This window comes from Mytilus californianus, unplaced genomic scaffold (assembly GCF_021869535.1).
Source record: "Mytilus californianus isolate M0D057914Y unplaced genomic scaffold, xbMytCali1.0.p SCAF_6, whole genome shotgun sequence".
Lineage (NCBI taxonomy): Eukaryota > Metazoa > Mollusca > Bivalvia > Mytilida > Mytilidae > Mytilus > Mytilus californianus.
The window spans coordinates 112,743,921-112,768,121 of record NW_026262712.1 but is presented as its reverse complement, the minus strand read 5'-3'; the positions used below and the strand labels follow the sequence as shown (position 1 = coordinate 112,768,121).

Here is a 24,201-nt window from a genome sequence, read left to right as displayed (position 1 = left end):
AGGGTCAAACATTTCTTCTATCAAGATAGTTGGCTTTACACTTTTTCTTAACTGATTATTTTTATTATATGAAACTTTTGGCATTACATAAATGAAACATATTTTCCATTAAATGGTAGTGACGAAAAAACAGGAAAGGATATTCGTGGATGGCGATAAGGCAATAATCACATGAGATACTAGAAAAAATACGCATATATTAAAAATAGCGAGTTCTTTAAATTCTTCATATTAGATTTGAAAGTACCCTTTGTATATCTCACCTCTTTTTGTCTTTAACTTGACAATCAACGGTAGGTCTTTTTATAGGTGGTAGTCAGATACGGCGTAACAATTTTATGTTATCAAATAAATGTTACTACTGTAAGTATACATTTAAAATGTCAATATCATTAAATTCGGCTCAAAATTAACAAATAAATGCAGTTTTATTTGGTCTAATATGCTTAAATACCTTGACGCCATACGATGTAAAATACTCGTTGAATATTGGGTTTTCTGTACACTGACAACTGGAATAACTTCACTAATGTCGGATTTTAAAAGGACTAAACATGTCTAAAAGTATGGAAAACATGTTGTTGAGTTGTTGTCTCATTGGCGTAAGCCCGTTGTCTCATTGGCGTATGCCCGTTGTCTCATTGGCGTAAGCCCGTTGTCTCATTGGCGTAAGCCCGTTGTCTCATTGGCATAAGCCCGTTGTCTCATTGGCGTAGGCCCCACATCTCCTGTCATTCGTACCTAATGTAATACAAATTGATACAAAACAAATTACATATTCTGTAGTTACACACTTTGTTTCCTTCTTTAATCACCTTGATATATTTTAAGAAAGAATTAAAATTATTTAGTACAATTAGCTGAAGGCTTTATAATGTAATGTCTTAAGTTAAGTAACATATCATCATCATTTTTGTCTAAGACAGATAATAGCATACAGCTTATAAATCTGTTTAACAAATGTTTTGTGCCAGGAGATCATTATTTAAACTAGACAGCAAACGTTCAAAATTTGCCTTCAATTGTAATTTAGAATTATTTATGGTCAAAAGGATACATATTTTATTTGATGCTTTACGTACAAAATGTTAAAAGGGATGAAAGCGTACAAGTACATAATGTGTACATTTTACAAAAATCCGGATACCGCATTTGACCGACTCTTTTATTCGAGCGTCACTGATGAGTCTTTTGCAGACGTAACGTGCGTCTGGCGTACAAAGTTCTAAGCCTGATATCTATGATGAGTTTATTTGAAGTATGAAAAATTTTCCCGGACTTTTTGGTTTGTGTTATATTAATGAAAAGATGCATCTACTAAATTAGAAGTATGTTCGTTTTATCTGGACTTTTAAAACACCTTGGCTTGGATTTAGTGTTAATTTGTTTGTGGACTAAACCAGCATTTACAATGTACAGATTATCTTTTTGCAGTTGTAGTGCTTGTAGCAAAAAAGTATAATTGAAGATGGTTACAAAATCTGTTTTATTAGTAAAATACCTGCATAACAAGACATTATAATATAACACGGTATTAACAAGTATACAATGTACTGAAAGACAATCATGATAATATATTTACACAACTATCATTTAAATGAATGCTGCTAAAGTGTTGTACGTAGGAAAATGTTCACACATATATACAACGCCAAGCAGAAATTAGGTGGTGACCTTATACCAGATAACTAGAAAAACGGTGAACAGGACCACAAATAATCTCCACTTCCCGGTCCTATCCTCATTTCAACGTCAATGTTCGATTATGTTAACCCCGGAAAAAAACAGAATGGTAGGTACTAAATCCTTTAGGAACTGACCATTTCTACAAATTTTGAAGACTAATACACTTACGCTTCAATAAGCTACCGATGATGGGAGTTATTTATACCTAAACAAGACAGATGAACAACTTGACAACATGTCAATCAACTTTTTCGTCTAACCAATCATAAGCGTGTTTCTTACTTTTGATCATTTTTTAATGACTGCTTAAAATAGCTCAATCAGTTGTACATCAAAGGGCTTTAAATACCATATTTTCAAAATTTTAACAAGAAATTATCAATTGTAAAACAAACAAATAGTTAGTTACCTTTGTCCACGCTTGTAATCAAAGGTTTAAATGAACACTCTAACCTAGAATGACCGAGCGACGATTATGACAATTCAAACTATTTTCAATGAATTTCTATCTTTTGATTTATTGATTATTCAAACAGAGATCCACTAATTTTTGTACCTGAAACATTTTTGTTTGAGACAGCGATCCACGAATTTACGTATACCACGAAATGCCTTTCTCTTTCCACAAAAATTGATACCCACGAAAATAAATGAATCCACAGTACTATAATCATGTTCTGAACCGTGTCATCATTTGAGATAATTGATACATTGATTTCAATCGTATTCATGCTCAGACCTGTACATAAGATTGTTCGTATCCTTTAACATAAGAGTATGTTATTTTGCCTTTTAAATAGTCTTTCTGATAATAGTTTTCATGTAAGACGCACATATCGTATTGGTAAGTTTAAATTATACATCATCTTCTATATACATATCAGACAAACTAAGAAGCAGGATAATTAAAAGTAATTTTTCCTAAATTATTTTTGAACTTGACATTGTTTTTTTTCGTTGAGATTCTCATTACGTTTGATTTAGGCTACAACATACAATAATGTCAGGATTTTATCAATATAAAATATGGCACTAAAATTAGGACACAAAATTATCTCCCTTATAACTGTTGGTTTTCTGTGATCTTATATTTCAATGAATCAAAGAGGAACTTGACTGGATACTAACAATAACAGTTTAGGTAATCTAACGTACTGGATTATTTCCTTATTTCTTTGGTATATATTAAATCACAACCTCGAACTTATAATCGCTTTTCGATATAATCCAGGGTCTCAATAATTGTAGACGAGTCTCAGTGCTGTTCCGTTTTATGAATTTTCATGTAAAGTTCGTCTGCTGAAGGTAATTTTAGTTCTTTACAAAAGAGTTTACCACTTTTATTATTTTTTTTACATTTCTCGTTAAACTCTATCATGATATCATCAGCCCAGTCCGAAATAGTCCATAGAGGAATGAATATATACTGACTTTTTTGGTTACTCCATGAATGTGTTCCGAGGCCAGCAAGTCGGAGGTTACTAGAGTGTCCTATGTACAGTGGAGATCCATCCACTGATGTTATAACATCTTTTTTATTTCCTTTGAGTATACCACAGATATAATCTTGGTCATTAGCACATTTGTGATTAACTTTACCCTTTCTTATTTTTAATTTAGTTTTTGGTTTCTTCCCATCCAATCGAATTGAGACATAGAAAACAGGTAAAACTTGTGAAAGCGATTTGAATTGTTTTTCTGCAATAATACACTGATGATCTATAAGAGGTGACGATTTCTTTTGAACTAGACGTAAAAGAGCAACGTTAAATTGCTGCATACCAAGTGACAGTAGAGGATGTACCACTATGTGTGATATTTTATAGGACGTTTTACCACGTCCTATTTTGACGTGTATATCTGCATCGGAAAGGTATCTCAGGGCACCTGCAGGTACCAAAGCCCAATCTGGGGTCAACATAACACCATCAACGACATAATCTCCACGGTTCCTATAGACTGTCACGTGTTTCTTCATCATTTCCTTCCCAACTGACCTGTAAATAATAATACATGTAATTAATGAAATAGTACTGGTCATGGTCTTAGAATATAACATGGTATCATATACAGTGTTAAAATAGATTATTATATTCTCGTGTCCTAAAATTTGAATGGCCGTTTATTCATGGTTTTCTTTCTTTCTTTCTTTCTTTTTTGGTTTAAATGTCAGTTATAATCTGAACACTTAATAAATGGACAACATTGGTAAAATGTATTTTCGTAATCGCCAGACGAACTATTGGACTCAATTTTTACAATACTGATAAATTTTATTATCGGAATGGACGAACGAACGATATGGCTTTCACAGTTACTAGACTGATATAGTACATTATCGGAATCGGCTAACTAACGACTGGGCTACCATAGTTAAAGGACTGGAACAATGCATTATCGGAATCGTCTGACTAACAATTGGACTTCCATAGTTACAACACTAGTAAAATGAATTGTTTGAAGGGTAGGACCAACGATTAGACTCCCACAGCTAACTAAAACTATGAGGGAGTATGATTTCATATAAAATTAAAGCAAAGAAAAGAACAGTCATGAAGTGTAGTGGGTGAAGTTCAATGTATATATGTATATGATAGTAAGTAAAATAGAGACGATAGATACTAAAGGGATATTCATACTCATAAGTCGATGAGAAACTGACAATGGCATGGCAAAAAACGAGAAACGATCAAAAGACAGTATACAAAACACAACATAGAAAACTAAAGACTGAGCAACACGAACACCACCAAAACCAGGACTGGACTCGGGTGCTCTGGAAGGGTAAGCTGATCCTGCTCAACTAGTGGTAGCCGTCATGTTGCTCATGTATGTCAAACTCTTTGAAGAGTGTTACTCGGTGATGTCACATTCGAGGAAAAGAGAACAGGAATATGGTTACAACAATTTGAACATATCAGTCCTCATCTGTGAAACAGATATTCCATAACGGTCAAGCAACTCGTGATGGTGTCCGTAACATTTTTTGAAGGAATGACTTTAACTTCACTACTTGGAACCCTTGATTTAATATCAAGCATCTTGATAATGTAAGTTTCAGATTTATTTTTTTTTAGTTTGAATCCGAGTGGTTCTTACAAAGTATGATGGTTTGTCCCTTCCTAAAACAAGACACTTGTAGCTACGTTGGTCATTATTTTTTTATGAAACAAATTAAGACTAATCTTTTAGTTTGAAATGAGGAATACCTGTGTAAAGGGTAGAATAGTCAAATGTTTTATACTTTTGCAGAGGAAGGTCACTTATATTTTATGTACATTAACAGATATTTGGAATGTTTTAGTATCCACATCATTGGCAGTTTCGCAATAACTCTGAACCACGGCTTTGCTGATAAAATAGATATTAATACTTCATAAAAAAGTATCGTGGAGCACTTGGAAGTCCCACCAATATTGCGTTGCTTTTAGGACAATTATGTTAATTAGGTATCCAATACAGTGAAGGAAGGTCTAGTTCTTTATCTTTGGTTGGAATTCCAAAGGAACATAGAACAGAACTGGTATGATTAATCGAGATTTCCTCTTTAGGAGGTGTCTTGGGTGAATATGTTGAGTTTCCAAGTGAATTGTCAATACCTCCTTTATCAAGGTATTCTATTTACATCCTGTCTGTCAGTAGGATCGGAAGAATAGTAAGTAGTGTGCTCGTGTTGAAAAAAAAACATTAGTTGAATTATATACAATCATGTGTGATTAATCACTTATTACAAAACCATGACTCCATTAAAAGATTATTTTGACTGTTATCAATCAATTAACTGCTATTGGGTAAAACTAACATTGCATTTATATCGTCTTAATTTTTATTGGTTTTGTTATATTTATTAGTTTTGAATGATTTGCTATTATGTAACGGTTATTAATTATCTTCGTTTACTTCATTTTCACCGTTATTTGTGCATTTTTATAAGTTAAATATGCTTTGATGCTTATAGGTAGACATAATAATAATTTGAAAAGTACATTAAGGTGAACCGAAGGAAGAAAACATTAAAGCAGTACTATGACCTTGATAAAGGCGTTTTATAACTTGGGTTATTGTCAAACATCACGACGGTGATAGAACCAAAAGGGCAATAAGACAGGAACATGAAAACACATGTTAAGAATGAAAAAAAAAAAAAACAGATGAGGGGGTTCTTGTCAACGACCCAGTAACATAACAGCACATCTTTGACAAAGAAAATGTACATGCAGTGTAAATTGTTCGGACATTCTACACAAAGTGTGAATGATTCACCAGAAAAGGGCAACTGTATGACACCCCAGTCTCAGGCCTATTAGCCTGACTTGACAAATAGTTTAAACAGTTTCTTGGACTTATGTAGACTTTGAGATATATGTGTTGGAGTTGTTGGGATACTGTTTCATTGACCTAAATCTCATGCCTCCTCTTATTCATTCATAAAAGTAGAAAAAGAAAGCATGGCATATATTTGTATAGGCCGTATCATTGAATTAAAACTGTTTGTATTATAGGTCTTGTCGTACAAACACAAAATATTTGTTAACGTAGTATCGAATATGATCTTCTTCATGATTGTTTATGATTATCATAGCAGTATTTTTATTCTAAGATCTGACATCTTTTAAATTGTGATACTACAAATATTAGCTTAGCACTTTATTACCTTTTGTATAAAGAAACAAAAGGTTGGTTGTCATTTTCCATAAAATCCTGGGATATTCGTCATTATCAACGGTTGCTTTTTTCGTGTAAATCAAATGAATCTGTTATTATAAAATTAGCAAGTCGTGTTATTTTTTTGTGTACACAAATAGTGAAACGTATATATATGATGGCCGGTTAAGGCCATTTCGCCTTTCATAATCTATAGGGCGAAAACGCGAAGTCGAAAGCGCGAAACGCGAAATGGTTTCACTTCTCGTTTTCGCGTTTTCGCTTTCGGATTTTCGCAATTTCGCGATTTTGCGTTTTCGCGTAGTTCAATAACTACCCCTTTATATTTAAAAAAAATAATTGTACTTGAAAATAATACTATCCAGTCAGGTTATCTTCAAATTGTTAATCATTATCCAATCAGATAAAAGTCACAAAATGATTGACAAAAGTGGGCAGTAATTGACAATTGCGAAAACGCGAAATCGCGAAAACGAGAAGTGAAACCATTTTGCGTTTTCGCATTTTCCCCCTATAGAGTATGACAGACGAAATGGCCTTAATCGACCACCATAGAAAAAAGATGATGATGGGAATGGATGGATAGATGGATGCTTTACGTCCAGTGGCAATTTAATATGCATATTCGGAACGAGAACATGTTAATGTAATATGAACATTAATCCTGCTTTGCACTAGACCGACACGCTGAGCAGGATTTTTAACGTGCTAGTTCACAAGGTAACAGTCCACAGGAAGACGTGTCATTTTACCTGGACACATTATTCTGACTCCGAGCCGACCAGTATTTGCTCTTACTCCTTAATGCCGCGTGCTTAGCGGAGAAACAGCAAATACCAATTTTAAAGTCTTTGGTTTGACACGGCCGGGATTCAAACATTCAAAACCACGACTTCCCGCACTCGAGGTGAACACGCTACCACGAGACCACCGAGGCGGTTCATAGAAAAAATAAAAATATTTAGAAGTTTTATCATTTTGGTAAACGGGGAACACTTTGAAATTAGACAATCACAGTTTCAGAATCTAAATTGTTTCATCGTTTGTACACCAAAATGGAAATACAACTATGTTATTGGTTATCATTTTCACCATTTCTGCTAATACGATTTGGAGACGGCAAGCGACACACATCTGCCTTGGAATACTCTCACATTTTTCTGTTAAGAATTAAATGATCTAACGGATTGATTAAGTGTATAACCAAGCTTTTCATGTAAATTAATGACGGGAATACTATCACATTGGCCAACTGAGTTATATAATTATGTAATCAAAGTGAATTTGACATAGAAATATAAGCCAAGACAGGACAATACCTCTTTGTACCTTTGCCAATGTCTACTTTATAAAATTTATGATTTACATCAAGAAAGTATGTTTATTTAATCAATGTTACGTTCTCTCTCAGTTCTTGAAAGTAAAGTTATCAATAATTTAATTAAGTGGCATATGCCTTACATAATTTAAGATTCGTACTTTGCAAGGAGATATAAGTGTAAAAACATTGTTCAGGAATATCGTCCCTTTTTTATTGTGTTAGATGTATAAATACTCAACAGTTTCCCTGTCTTGTCGAAATGGGGATGATAAATCTAGTGCTTTGTATACAGAGGTTGTCACGCTCACTACACGTTAAAAAAGTCTAGCAACAAATCTTTAAGGGATCTGAAGGTGGCCAATCCAGAGTTCACGCCCTTGACAGAACTTCCCTATTGTACTATTTGTTTGCTTGATCTCGTTCTTACTATACATGAAATATTTGCCACTGAACATTAAGCAAACATATATTTTCCATTTCAATCTATGCTAATCAACTGAGGTTACAAACTGTCACATATATCAATTACAAACTTACTTTGAAATTCATAGAACAGTTTTTGCAGGATTGATAGCTAGAAATATCTAAAAACAATATTTTGACTTGCTTCATTCAGCAATTTTTTTTAATGCAAAAATTACCAAATGTATAATTTATTTTGGAAAATATAATATAGTACTATTTACCGTCGTCTAGCTATCGGTCTTTTACTAAACACACCATCTTTACACATCAGAGTGACATCATGACTGGTGTTAACGTTCTGGTTACAAGTCATATCTCCATCAGTTAGTTCCGAGAACTACAACAAAACAAGTTGTCATTGAAGTATCAGTTAACGACCATTAAATAAATTCTGGCGACCGCAGTTTTGATAAAAACAATTGTTATTTTACAAGTAAAGATTCTAAATTCAGACTATCATAAAGTGGTTTGAGTCAAGACTAGGTTATTAGACATTTCTTACAGGGTAAGTTTCACGAGCCTTACCGAAGATCGAAACAGTCAGGTTTCAACAAGGACGAATGGTAGGCCGCTATATACACACAATTATAACATATTAAATTATCAGTTACATGTTAAACATGATATGGTCACCATCTGAAGACGGTGAATGAATTAATCACAGGTAATCACAAAACTCAATTGACAAAAGCAAAGGAATAACGTTTTCATAATGGATCTTTTTCTCAAACTCACATTAGACCATTCAGCATGGAGCAAAAGTTCACTATTCGCTACATGTGCAAATACTCAGCGATTTAAAGCCTTGTAATTTAGTACGCAATACGCACAATTTGTCTACGTAAGACTTTGCAGTGGCACTCGAATCACCTCTAGGTCTGAGCAGAATCTCTATCCGAGATAAGTTTCCACACCTCTTTTGAAAATCGGTACACTCTAACTTCATTCAAACTCAACATGTATTTGAGTGCATATCAACTATAAAGCTTAATTGTTATATGGAAAGTATTGTTATACATAAAGTATTTACCTTTGTACCATGAAGTTTTGGAGGTGATTTACACATAGCATCATTTGACGTATCTAATCTGACATTCTTTAAAGGCTGCACTACCCATTTCAGTTGACAGTCACAATCCCATGGATTGTTATCCAAAGATAAAATAGATGAACGACCCATTAAGTGTTTGATGTTTGAACTTAATGTCTGTAAATTGTTGTTCGACAATAACAAGTCTTTAAGACGTAGATAGGCTCCTGGTGGTATATCAATCCAGAATAAATGATTTTTACTCAGATCCATTATTGTTAGCAGTGCCATATTTGTTACAAATGAGAAATTAAAACTTACTAGTCGATTTTCTTTCAAATCCAGAGAACTCAAACTAGGGAGTGCTCGAAATGCAAGCTTATGTATAGAATTTATTTTGTTTCCTGACATGAGAAGATCCTCTAATTTATCCAACCCAAGAAATGTATTTTCACTGACCGATCTTATTTTGTTATTAGATAAATTAATCGAGTACACATTTTGTAGATTTGAAAACATACCATTGTTTAGATCTCTTAATTTATTATTGTTCAATGTTAAAGTTTCAAGGTAGATAAACGTTGCCATTGCTTGAGGGTGAACTTTCCTTATGTTATTATTTCCGAGCTTCAGTGTTTTTAGTCTAGGCATTCCTTTTAATGTTTGAGCATCTATCTTTTTTATGTTATTTTGTTCTAAGTTCAAAAGTTTCATTTTGGACAATCTTTCGACATTTGAAGTCATAAAAGCGCCATCGCCTATCATACTTATGAAATTATTATCAAGATGCAGCTCCTCTAGGTTCTCAATTCCATATGCGATTCCCTTTTTAAATTTCAACATTTTATTATACGACAAATCTAATATTTGAAGTTGTCTTAGTAATGAGAATGTCCCTGTTTCAATAGTGCTGATGTCATTCCGAGATAAATCTAATTTTTTCAAATAGCGAATCAAATCGAATGTTCCATTCTTAATCTGCACCAATTTATTATTGGATAAAAATAATTCAGATAGAGAATCGAGATCATTCAAATAGGATGATCGGATTTCAGGAAGATCATTTGTAGATAAATCTAAGCTTTTTAAATCACGTAAATTATTGAAAGCACCGTTTTCTATCTCTTCAATGTGATTGGCGGAAAGTAGTAATTCCTCAAGATTAAATAAATTAGCGAAGGACTTAGCTGGAACATTAACAATGGCATTCCCTCTCAATGAAAGACTTCGAAGTGAATAAAGGTTTTGGAACCATCTTGGTCGAATTTTCCAAAGTCTATTTCCGTTTAGTAAAAGTTCTTGTAAGTTAACGTTTTGATCAAACGTTGCATCATAAAAGTCTGATATATTGTTACGTGACAAATCAAGAACCTGTAGATTAACGAGTGGTTTCAACACGTCTCTTGGCAACATTTTTATTTTATTCCCGTTCAAATATAAAGATTTGAGTTCCGTTAGGTATGTAAATACCGTATAGGGTAAGAACTTTATCATGTTGTCCGACAATCGCAGTTCCTGAAGATTCCCGAGTCCATTGAATACTGCTGCCGACAAATGGCGAATATTATTGTTCGTTAAAGACAAGGTTTGGAGACTTCGGAGGTAGTGAAATACTGAGGGATACATTATAGCGATGTTGTTTCCGGACATTATAATTTCTTTGATTGACACGCTGTCCCGGAATACATTTCTGTTGATGTACTGAATCTGAGTTTCGGAGATTAGACGACGGTCCGTATGGCGTGTACCACGTGATCTAATACTGCTGCTGTCGCCGTACACAGTCAGCTTTGTAGCATCTGTAAAATAAACCATATTTCATTGAAAATTGCTCAATAATAAGCATTTGCATAAAGAATCAACCACTTTAAAGATCCAAAATGACACGCAGGGAGACGATAAAATAAAAAGAGTAGGGAAAAAAAAGTTGCAAAGAAGGTACTTGACATAAAAAAAAAATGAAATAATAATAACTTATATAATAAAAAAAACCCACTGTGATTAAGTGGCTTGTTAGAGTGAGTGACGTGTCCAATAAGGAGAGCAGGAAATGCTTAATAACTGTTTCACAAATTCTAATGAAGAGATATGTGTATTGTGCTGCTACATGTATGTAGCAATGTGCTTTATTAAAGTCGACCTTTTTGTTTATGAAACGGAAGTAGATCCGCTGTCGAATTGAGAATAGAAAGGTGAAATATTTTTTTTTCCTATCCATTATCAGCATTGAAAGGTAAATTGAAAACAAACAAGATTTGCCAGTCAGGTTTTTTTTTACATAGTAAAGTGTATATATGGATGAATCAAAATTCTTTTCTCTATGATAAAATAGAGATCAGCATGTACAGCTAGAGTATTCATTCGTCCGATTATCCGCAGTGAGGTAAAGGTTTTAAGGTCACTTGAATATAGAGATCATCATGTAAAGCCAGACTATTCAGTCGCCCTATTATCCACAGCGAGGCTCTATGATAAAGTATAGATCAGCATGTACAGCTAGACTATTCATTCGTCCGATTATCCACAGCGAGGCTCTATGATAAAGAATAGATCAGCATGTACAGCTAGAGTATTCACTCGTCCGATTATCCGCAGCGAGGTAAAGGTTTTAAGGTCACTGACTTCAGAGAACATTTATTATATTTTATCAATACTTAGGATTTGGTTTTTATATTTATAAGTTTTATCAGGTTGTCTAGAGATTTGATAATTGTAATATTATATTTCCAAGCTGTTTATTTTATACAAAAACACTGCGATATCAAGTCTTATCACGACCACATCAACAGCAGAACGATGTTTTGTGGTTTCCTTTTAATAGCTAGTGATTTTCAGATAGGCATACGCTGAAATCAAATTGTGAAAACAGACGGTATCAAAATAATTAAAAAACTTATTCATTAGAGGAAATAGAATAGTGTGAAACAAGTGAACATAGAAAAATGTACTTTTAGTTGTCAACTAAATTTTCGTAAAAGGTAACAATGCATATTGCTTGCTATGCGTTAAGGGTTTTGCTCATTGTTGAAGTCCTCATGATGACCTTTAGTTGCTAACATCTACGTCGTCTGGTCTATGTTGGAGAGTGGTCTCATTTGCAATCAAACCACGTCTTCCTTTTTTATACTAATGTGTGTTAGAAAATGTACTTTTCTCTTCAGCTGATTTTGAATAAAAAACATATCAAACCAATCTTATACACGAACGACGTCCCACATGTATCATTTTAATCTAAAATAAAGCTGAAAAGATAACGAAAGATTGACTTTATACTAAGTAAGAAAACTCCCGACGGTAACATCTTTTTAATAAAAAACACAAACGCTCATTTAGCACCCGTCATTCTGCAGTATGAATAAATATGATATTCTCTGATATTTATCAACATGATCAAGGTATCATACACATGAAGGAACACCATTGCGTTGGGAACACATACATAGAATAACAGTTGAGTATATCAGAATGCATAGTTGGCTTCAGTAACCATACGGGTACCAGTCCAGTCTCGTTCTTTGTTCTATGCTGGATGGGTGTTATTTTGTGTATGAATAAAAGTTGATGTGGGGTAAAGTTCAATGAGACAGCAACCCGAGGAAAAAACAAAAGGACTTCTAGAGGGTACCATTCAGTCTTAAACAATAGATATGTGTCTAGCATGTGAAGCTCTAAATAATCCTGAGTCTACATGTACATACTTTAAAACTTATTTTGAAACTGCAACTACATTTCTGTTTAAGTCATTTGTTTAACTCTGTAATTTTACCGTTAAACTGATGATACATGCACAATGATTTACTTTAAATGTCTCACAAGCAAAACGCATTACAACATCGACATGTATTTCATATAAACATGCCTATCTTTTTGTTGCTCATAGATAATACATTCATGGGAAATTATTTTCTCAGAGAATCGTTAATATTTTTCACACATCATTCTTTGTAGTTTTCCTGATTGTTCTAAGTTTCAAGCATTTTCTTAACAGCTATCACTTGCAACATCTTAAAAGTTTTAAGCACATCCATCCACTGTCCTAATTATCCACCTTCAGTAGGTTTGGTCGTCTTGATTGTTACACATAAGTGTATAATATCTCCATAATCAGGTATTTTTATTCCCAAACTACGATAGTAGAGGGGCATTATGTTTTTCGGTCTGTGCGTCCGTTCGTTCTTCCGTCCGTCCGTCCGTCTGTCCCGCTTCAGGTTAACATTTTGGTCAAGGTAGTTTTTGATGAAGTTGAAGTCCAATAAACTTGAAACTTAGTACACATTTTTCCTATGATATGATCTTTCTAATTTTAATGCCAAATTAAGAGTTTTGACCCTAATTTCACGGTCCACTGAACATAGAAAATGATAGTGCGAGTGGGGCATCCATGTACTATGGGCACATTCTTGTTTTACTTCATTCTTCAACTTCGTATAAGGAGTATTCACGTGTTCCCATGAAACATTCGTATCTCTTCGTGTACGAGGTAATGACGTGTTCCTTTGACATATTTGTTTTATCTTCGTTTACATAGTCTTGACGTATCTCATGACACATTTGTCTATCTTCGTATATGGAATATTGACATGTTTCATGACATATTCGCGTACCTTCGTAAACGGAATATTGACATGTTCTCATAACATATTCCATCTTAGAATATGCAGAGAATTGACGTGTTCCCATGAGATGTAGAAAGCAGAAAAATGTATAGAATAAGTAACATAGTGATTTTCAGAAAAAAAAGAGATAATATTTCTGTTTTGGTTTTTATTTCTTTTTCAACATTATTACTTATCAGAACTTTTTCTAGCGGAGATAAATTCATTCAGAGCGTCCTCACAAAGCACATACCTATTATGTTGATGGTTCAATTTTGGAAACAGATAATGTTTTGTCATCAGAATTCTCTAAAATTACTTGCATCGTACATAATTTCATACATATGCAAGTTGTTGTAGGTGGACGTATGAATTATTGTCACTCAAGAAAGTAGTTGCTAACTCATTACTGTCAAAACCATTTATATAAAAGGGTTCATACACCTATAATGAATATGTAAGGCCATAATGTTAATGAACCGTCATGTAGATTGCACTTATAATTGTACAAGCTGTAATATAGGTTCTCTGGCGTGCATTCATTACACCGCGTTAGCTTGAGAGGTCTTTTGTATTCGCCATAATTATGACAGTGAGGTCGCAGATATGAACTTGAAACGTGATAGAATCCACAAAGTCTACATGTAGCTGATTAACTAACTAGTAGAATCATATATTAAAGCTCGGATGCAGGATTTAAGTTTGGTACAAGCCTTTAATTCACAGAACAGATTATCGTTAATTATGATATACTTTTTACTATATAAATGCTTGTTTTTGAGAGAGAAAAAACTGTTGGTAAGATTCAAATTTCAATGATTTCCATCACAATAGATGCATAGCAAGATTTAAAAAAAAACAAAACAAAACTGGTGTTTCACCTCAATATATTAAACTCAACACTATATCTCTACGCTGACGTTTTGTGTGGTTTTAAATCAACAATTATTGTATTTCAATAGTGCGCAATCATATTATTATAAACATTCAATATCGTATATCTGTTCAGATGTCTGTTGTCTCCCAAATGTGATAAATGATGGCTTTTTGTTTAGTTTCTAGTAGTCGAAGAATTCAGAGCAAAAATTTTCTACGAATAGTTTCATCAATCGGGATGACCTAGCCCAATTAAATATAGTTCATACTTGTTAAAGTTCCGTTCATATTTGGCAAAGTAAAATAAGAAGATGTGGCATGATTGCCTATGGGACAACTTTCAGTTTTTACCCTAAGCAATGGTCGGAATGACCTAGCCCGATTAAATATAGTTCATACTTGGTAAAGTTGAGTTCATATTTGGTCAAAGTAAAATAAGAAGATGTGGCATAATAGCCAATGTGACAACTTTCAGTTTTTATCCTAAGCAAAATAAATAGCAGAAAACATAAAAGATTTTAACTATCAACACACCCTACCTCCAAGGACAAACCTCCTCCAAAGAAATACTCCCACCCCCAAGGTCGAAGACAAATGACAAACGCTGTAATGTAAAACAGATCAACCAATGATAGGTAATGGTATAGAATAGTGAGCAGTAACTGAACTGACCATGTTAAAAGGCAAACTAGAAATAGAAAGACACTCATTTTTCTTTTGGTCATGTTGCTCTTCGAGTGTTTCGGTACTTGTGTATCCTTGACTTTCTTTTCTGTGGCTATGCGCTTTCTTGATAATGGTAAATCCAGAATATCGCTTCGGACGCATACAATTCATTAAATGTTATTTTCATTTTGTAAGAGTATGGAGCACGATTAAAAAAATATTTTTGTTCAGGAATGATCAGTAGATTTTTCTTTTGATGGGACATCAATGTTTTGTTCTGTAGATAATCTAGATAGGCGTTTTATATTTTATGGATTCGACATATTACAAATTTAGCAAACCTATACATCAAATGATTTATATAGATTTGTATATCAAAGGAACCTTTTGACATTTAAGTGTGCTTGAATGAATGTGTTTCATCGCCTTGTTTTATCATATCAGACTTGAAGACCGTACTTTTACTATAATGGTTTACTTTTATAAATTTTGACTTGGATGGAGAGTTGTCTCATTGGCACTCATACCACATCTTCTTATATCTAATTAATCACGTTAATCATTCCTCAAAAACAATTTAGAATTTTATGTGACAACACAGAACGTTTTTAATAATATTTTATATTTATTTCAGAAGTATATTCATTATTGAAAATGTTTTCCACATGTATGTGATTGATTGAGTATATGTCACAGTGGAAAAATGGACAAAAGTTGATTTTGAGACTTTTCGGACATTTTGTAAAAGATTTTGTAGAATCACTGTTTTTGTTGTATTGGCAATATTTCAAAAAGGGATTTTGTTAATTTTATTGTGAAAGGTTTAAAGACAAGTTTAGAAGATTAAGATAATCTAATTTCATGTTTTAATTTGATTTTCAATTAGCAACATTTTACTTCAATTGGTCTACTATTCGTATATGACAAGCCAAGACTTTAATTCCATAAATAAGTCTGTATGTTCTATTGTTAATTATTATCTGTGTGCTAATTTTTCTGTAATCCCTTAATTGAACTTTCTCACTCATTTAGAGAAATATTTGTCAAGTCTATTCAAGTAATTTTTGGTTTGTTATATAAACTATGTTGTTATTTTGATGTAGCAGATTGGATTTAGTGTTACACTGAGCAGTTCCAACTCTGTACAATTGTATTCCATGCTGAACTTATTAAATTATACATCGCGCTAACCAGAGTCGTCTTTTGTTGCAAGAGCTAGTCCCAGAGTCAGAGTCCTTGCAGACTTGTCGTACTGTTTATTGTGTGTGTGTGGTTCCAGGCCAACACATTACCCAGTCACAAGATACACCCAGTTTCTATTTGTGACATTTGGTGCCAGGTCCGGGTCGTGTTGACTCTTTAGCTCAACACGCTTTCCTGATACCTCAGAGCAGCAAGCGATTTACCAGTTCCCCAGCAGAGACGTACATATATACATGTAGCAGAGTTGCAGCGATGGAATACAACTTCAGGCCACAGTGGAGACCATGGTTTTTCCAGATGCGTCAGATTCCAGCGTGCGCCAGATGTGGAAATCAGCATAGACAAACATTTTGTTATGCAGAAAGTAAGCAATGTTTTAAGTGTCATCGCGTAGGACACTACGCCCGAATGTGTGTCTCTCGTCCTCATCAGGAAATTAAAAAGTGCAAAGATGTGCCGCAGATAAAAACCAAATCAAAATCGCAAAAGGATAGAGATTCGAGACGGATACAGGAATATTTGGATTCTAAATCATTAACCCGTAGTTTGCCATTTGCTAATCTTCGTGATTCAGCATTCCGAAGTTGTTTGGACTCCTCTAGTATTATCAAATGTGAATTAACGTGTGTCAAAGAGAAACTTTCAACAGAACAGAAAAAGGGTGAAAGTCTGACAGCCGAAATCCAGAATTTACGCGAACAGTTACTTCATTTACAAAGTGTTTCAACTGAAAATGAAAAGTTACGTGAAAATGTTCTAAGCTTACAAGACAACCAGAAAAGACAATCCGTTAATATAGACAGCTGTCAAAATCACGTAAAACGCATAAATGATTTGGAATTATACCTACAGAGAAAAAGTGATTTTATTTTCGACATCCAACAACAATACGAAGAAATAGCTACAGAAAAGAGACAGTTTTTTAATGAAAACTCCATTTTACATTTCAAAGTGGACGAGTATTACAAGCAAATTGGAGAATTGAATATTAAATTAAAAGAATCCGATAGTGAAAAAGAACAATTGCGATCCACGCTAAATCAAAGGACCGTATACCAGAACCAACCCAGAACTTTTCTACCACAATTTAGGTATTTTCGTTGAATCTATTCGAAGCACGGGGTCGTGCTTCAGTGGGAGAAGAGGCATGTTGTCACAGTGGAAAAATGGACAAAAGTTGATTTTGAGACTTTTCGGACATTTTGTAAAAGATTTTGTAGAATCACTGTTTTTGTTGTATTGGCAATATTTCAAAAAGGGATTTTGTTAATTTTATTGTGAAAGGTTTAAAGACAAGTTTAGAAGATTAAGATAATCTAATTTCATGTTTTAATTTGATTTTCAATTAGCAACATTTTACTTCAATTGGTCTACTATTCGTATATGACAAGCCAAGACTTTAATTCCATAAATAAGTCTGTATGTTCTATTGTTAATTATTATCTGTGTGCTAATTTTTCTGTAATCCCTTAATTGAACTTTCTCACTCATTTAGAGAAATATTTGTCAAGTCTATTCAAGTAATTTTTGGTTTGTTATATAAACTATGTTGTTATTTTGATGTAGCAGATTGGATTTAGTGTTACACTGAGCAGTTCCAACTCTGTACAATTGTATTCCATGCTGAACTTATTAAATTATACATCGCGCTAACCAGAGTCGTCTTTTGTTGCAAGCGCTAGTCCCAGAGTCAGAGTCCTTGCAGACTTGTCGTACTGTTTATTGTGTGTGTGTGGTTCCAGGCCAACACATTACCCAGTCACAAGATACACCCAGTTTCTATTTGTGACATATATGTTAATATTAAATTGATTTATGTAAGGCCCTTTGTTGTATTACAGAAACATGTACAACTCAGAGAACCAACAACCCAAGACAGATATTATAAATTTATAAACAAAACAGTTCGTGTTTTAAATGTCGAACATTGTGTCCTAATCTATAAATTGTACAAAATTTTTCGGGAACCCCAGTATCTCTAGTACAGAAAATGGGAGACTTGAGCGTCATGTTACCAAGCTGCCTTTAAATTAGTTATTGAATTGTAATTACTACAAGAAATATACAACTGCACCTATTTATCAGTCACTAGGTATTCTACATATTTCCCGGTAAGTAGCTATTTTTAATAATTACTTCTGTTATCTATAGGAATAAATGTCTGCTACGTTTCAGTTGGGCATAGTATTGTTTCTATGGCATTTGCCTAGGAAGCAATAAAATCACAAAGGTTAAATAGAGGGTACTTCAATCAATAATTGTTGTAAAACAGCCGATAGAATAAATACAATAACTACAATATGAAATAAAAAGAGATGTGGAGTAAATGTCAAATCAAACAGCAACCCAACGACAGTAAAATTAAACATGCCGAGGACAACATCCAGGTTTCAACAATGGACAGGTGTCAATACAATTTGTCAAATTGTAAATCGCCAAGAGTATCAAAAGTTTAAAATAAGTTATAATATTTCTCTAGATACATTGTATTATTCGGGATTTGGCATCAACGCTAAGTTCCCGATGAAAAATACACAATAAAAACAACACACACACTGATGGAGGACATATATACATATAGCACACATGTATTCCCAGTATCACGGGTCCTTGGGTTTTTAAAAATTTTCTAACAATCATTATTTTAATACGTCATACCACATGTGCTCATTTTTTATATTTCATACCACATATCCTTATTATTATATGTCATACCACATGACCTTATTTTTATATGTCATATCACATGACCTTATTTTTATATGTCTTATCACATGTCCTTATTTTATATGTCATATCACATGTCCTTATTTTTATATGTCTTACCCCATGACCTTATTGTTATATGTCATATCACATGTCCTTATTTTTATCACATGTCCTTATTTTTATATGTCTTACCCCATGACCTTATTGTTATATGTCATATCACATGTCCTTATTTTTATATGTCATACCACATGACCTTATTTTTATATGTCATATCACATGTCCTTATTTTTATGTCATACCACATGACCTTATTTTTATGTGTCATACCACATGTCCTTACTTTTATATGTCATATCAGCTGAAAATTATAAATGTTTTTAAAAATACAAATTAAATAATTTATGTTCTAAACACGTCCTTTAATGCAAAATGATATGTTATATACAGGTACTAGCTTACATGTTATGTTTACAATATTTTATTAAACTGTCAATAGCTGTACATCAGTTCTTTTTACAATTTCAGGTGTCTTGAAAGTTTATAATTACACTCGTTTTTATCACCTTCTTAATATTGACTGTAAATGAAACAAAAATCAGGGGAAAGGGACATATCTCTGTATAAAATCATGTAACATTTATTCAGTTTAGAGTATTGCTGATTCTCTAATTTCTATGTATTTCTAGCTTTTTCTTCTCCGTTGGATTCACATCCCTAGCGCCTTCACATATAATAATAAAAAGGCATTGTATGATTGCTTATGTTAATGAGAAATCTTTCCACCACAGACCTAATGATGCAGTGTTATAGCAACTATAGGTCATCAACAATGAACAAAAAATCCTACCGCATTTCAAAATATAAAAGGCACAAACAAGACAAATTTAAAATAATACAAACGGGAAAATTAACTACCTGATTTATGAAAATAACAAAAAACCAAAACCAAATAGGATATATATCAGCAATCGACAACCACTGAATTACAGGGTCATGAATTGGGACAAGGACATACATAATGCCGCGGGGTTAAACATGCTTGCGAGCGCCCATCCCTCCCCCTAACCTGGGACATAGTGTAACAGTACAACATAGTATACAAATCAGTTGAAAAATGTTTCACTCAAAGCGCACACATATGCAACTTACAAAAAGTATCGATCTGAGAGTACTCTATGTACATGATCAATATATCCGTATTGCGACGGTATGCGGCCCACGTTGAAAGTTTGATTTTAATAATTTTATTTTCTGTAAAACGCATTAATTCTTCCTCGGATAAAAGAGCGTGAATAGCAGAGACATTTCATTACCAACCTTCTATAATATCATTTTCATTTTAAAATCATATAATGAACGTAAATCATTCATGAATGGGTATTTTTATGAATGAAACTTTTTTTCTAACTTATTATTAGTACGTGTGTGATCTAAAGATATAACAAGTCAAAAGATTAAAGGTGCTGAATTACATAATAAAATAAATTGTTTACGATAACTATAGCAGTTATTGTGCCAAGTTAATTCATTCAAACTGTTTAATGTTTCTCCTGGTTTTAGAATGTAGATAGTTCATATGAATAAAATGAGATATGAGGTATATGTCAACGAAAAGTAAAATAAAAAATACCGAACTACAAGGAAAATTCAAAACGGAAATCCCTTATCAAAGGACAAAATCGAAAGCTCAAACACATCAAACGAATGGACACAAGTGTCATATTCCTGACTTGGTACATGCATTTCTTTATGTAGAAATGGCGGATTTAACCTGGTTTTATAAGACACCGACCCAACGGAACAAATAACCAAATTTAACCTTTAGAGGTCAACATCAGAATTTTTTTACATTGCCATTGTTCTTATTTTAGTTATGTGATTGCTGGTGAACTTTTCTGTAATCATAATATAAGTTCGCGGTTACATTATTTCGCAAGTTAAATTGTGAGCTATTGCTCACTTATGATACCCCCGCTATAAGTATTCGATAGACATGCAGTAAGTTGGTGAGTGATATATATGTAAAAACGCCACACACTATAAATCATGCTCACAGAAAGGTTCATACAGAAGTTCAGAAAGCTTTGATTTGTAGTTCCTGAAATAATATATAATTATTTACTCTGTAATAGGTCGAATTCGGTCTTCATGCTGGTATTTTTAAAATATTAAACTGACCTTAAATTGCTTATTGCGCAGTGCCAAATATTTTATGAATATTTAAAGTAAGAGGATATTTCATAATAAATCAACGAAGAGGATTTTACAAAGTGGGTGAGCGGCGGGGAAATCTCTCTGAGTGTTAATAACCAGGGCATGTCGGGAGGACCAATAAGCTTTTCCTTACAAAAGGTCATCTCGACATATCACTTAGTTATTCTAAGGAGTTTAATATAATTAAAAAGGATCTAACAATAAGAGCTTAAACCATGTCTCAAAGAACATTTGTCATTGGGTCTCTTGTGGAGAGTTATCTCATAGACAATCATACCACATCTTCTTATTTTTATATTTGACAAATACTTTTAAGGCGACTATTTACTGCTCATCAATATACTTATAACTGATTAAATAGATAATTTGTCACTATCGTAAGTACATTGTGTAATAATATCAAATGAGGTATAATTCCCGATACAATTTCTATCACAGATCAGGTTTTATATTTACAAAAAGGATATGTTGGTTATACGGTATTGGTTTTGCTCATTGTTGAAAGTCGTGCGATTACCTATACATCTAGTTGCTTACATCCACGTCATTTGAATGTGGTGCAAAGTCTCATTGAAAATCACGCATCTCCTTATTTTAATGACGTAAATGAGACAGTAATCAAACGACTCAATAAAACCAGAAAGAGAAAAAGAAACACATTTTGATTTAGATTTCGAGGTCAGCATACTGTCTTCAACACATAAAAGAGTGTTTACCATATGTCAAGCCCTAAATCTCCCGGAATTGAGACAAAAGGCAAACGAGTATAGCAAAAATTACCAAAGATGTGTCATAACATAAATAAAGAACAGAAGAGATTCGTTTAAGTTAAAGTTAATGAATCTTGAGCACACCTTATTAACGACTATCGGTACGGCAAGAGCAATAGGTAACACAGATCAAATTCTATTGTACAATGGCAATCGTGGTCACAAATCTACTGTACAATGGCAATCGTGGTCACAAATCTGCTGTACAATGGCAATCGTGGTCACAAATCTGCTGTACAATGGCAATCGCGGTCACAAATCTACTGTACAATGGCAATCGTGGTCACAAATCTACTGTACAATGGCAATCGTGGTCACAAATCTACTGTACAATGGCAATCGTGGTCACAAATCTGCTGTACAATGGCAATCGTGGTCACAAATCTGCTGTACAATGGCAATCGCGGTCACAAATCTACTGTACAATGGCAATCGTGGTCACAAATCTACTGTACAATGGCAATCGTGGTCACAAATCTACTGTACAATGGCAATCGTGGTCACAAATCTGCTGTACAATGGCAATCGTGGTCACAAATCTGCTGTACAATGGCAATCGTGGTCACAAATCTGCTGTACAATGGCAATCGCGGTCACAAATCTACTGTACACGATAGCAAAATACAATAATTTTTAATAGCAACCGGGAATAAATATATTATTGTATTTGCGGTACCGGTATTAGGTAACAGTGTTGAGATGATATCAAGACTTGTATTAAAGTAAGATGTCGACTGGTGTAACATCTTCATACGTTATAGTCCTTCTCTGTTTTATTTCCTTGGCTTTGACTTTAATGACATGTTTTAGTTACGTAAGTACAGACATCAAAGGGGATTTATTATTTCTGATTTAGAATTATATTCTGTACTATCTATAAGCAGAAACAGATTTAGATACGTATCTCAGAATTAATATTCAGTTCGAGTAAACACGTTTAAACCTAATGTCTTGACTGATATAGATAAAACATATGTTCTCAAGTTATAGAGTTTTTGCATTTTACAAACAGAAAGCAGATAAAGTTATAAGCTACATGAATGATATTCTTTGATGGAAATAACGTAAATACTTTCTGTTGCTCTGTCGACTACATGTTCTCTGAACTTAGATCTATAATCATAACCTTCTTAGCGATTATAAGAGTAACGTTATTACGAGGACTTGCAATGCACTTTTATAAAACGTTGAGTTCTTATGATATTTTAACTTTTATCTTATTTTATATTATTCTTACTTTATCTTAAATAAGATAAGCCTATGGATAAACCAAATTAATTTGAAAATAATAGTCCAGGAAAACCACAAGTAAGAGAAAAGGCAGAAAATCATATTGCAAGAAAAAAAACCCACGGATTCAGAGAAACGAGCTCATATATTTGACCTTTTAAAAACCCGTATTTGCGTTGAATATATTATTCAATGAATAAGTTAACTCATAAAGTCAACTGTGTAAATGTTGATACAGTGCAGTATAAACTGTCTTTTTGAAAGCGAAACTTCTTACGGTACTTGACTGTTCGAGGACATAAGCTGTTTTATTTGACCACGAACAGGCATAAAAGGACGAAATCAACTACTGCTGTCTCAGAAACCAGTCTAAATATAAGACAGTAGATATGGTATGATTGCCAATAGGGAAACTATCCACCAGAGATAACCTTCAACAATGAGCAAAACCATCATCATAGCAAGCTATAAAAGGCCTTGACACGACAAACTGAAAAACAAGTCAAATCTGTTTTAATCACCAAATTATGTTTTTAAAAAAAGTAAAAAATATTAACAAAACTTGTGTTGTAAAGCAATTAATGCTTTTGTGTTCGACTAATAGTATACAGATCTAGATTTTGACGGCAATAGCCAATCACTTGACAGAAGAAGGCAGTTAACAAATCAGTACCGGTTCTTCAACAATATTGCCTTTTAACAGTGACTTAAGGTGCTACCTAACACTACAGGGAGATAACTCTGTAAAAATCAGCTAAACGTTTTAAT

General features: G+C 33.4%; 1 protein-coding gene across 1 annotated transcript in view; it reads right to left on the bottom strand.

The window, feature by feature from the left end:
* Nucleotides 1–1,467: 1,467 nt before the first annotated feature.
* The window catches only part of LOC127704500 (protein artichoke-like), a 30,243-nt gene continuing 7,509 nt past the window's right edge, over nt 1,468–24,201 (bottom strand). Inside the window, exons 2-4 of the mRNA XM_052208591.1 lie at nt 9,168–10,966; nt 8,359–8,474; nt 1,468–3,683 (exon numbers count right to left, since the gene is read on the bottom strand). Coding sequence (XP_052064551.1) covers nt 2,942–3,683; nt 8,359–8,474; nt 9,168–10,966 — 2,657 coding nt within the window. The 3' untranslated portion in view covers nt 1,468–2,941. The remainder of the gene's footprint in view (nt 3,684–8,358; nt 8,475–9,167; nt 10,967–24,201) is intronic.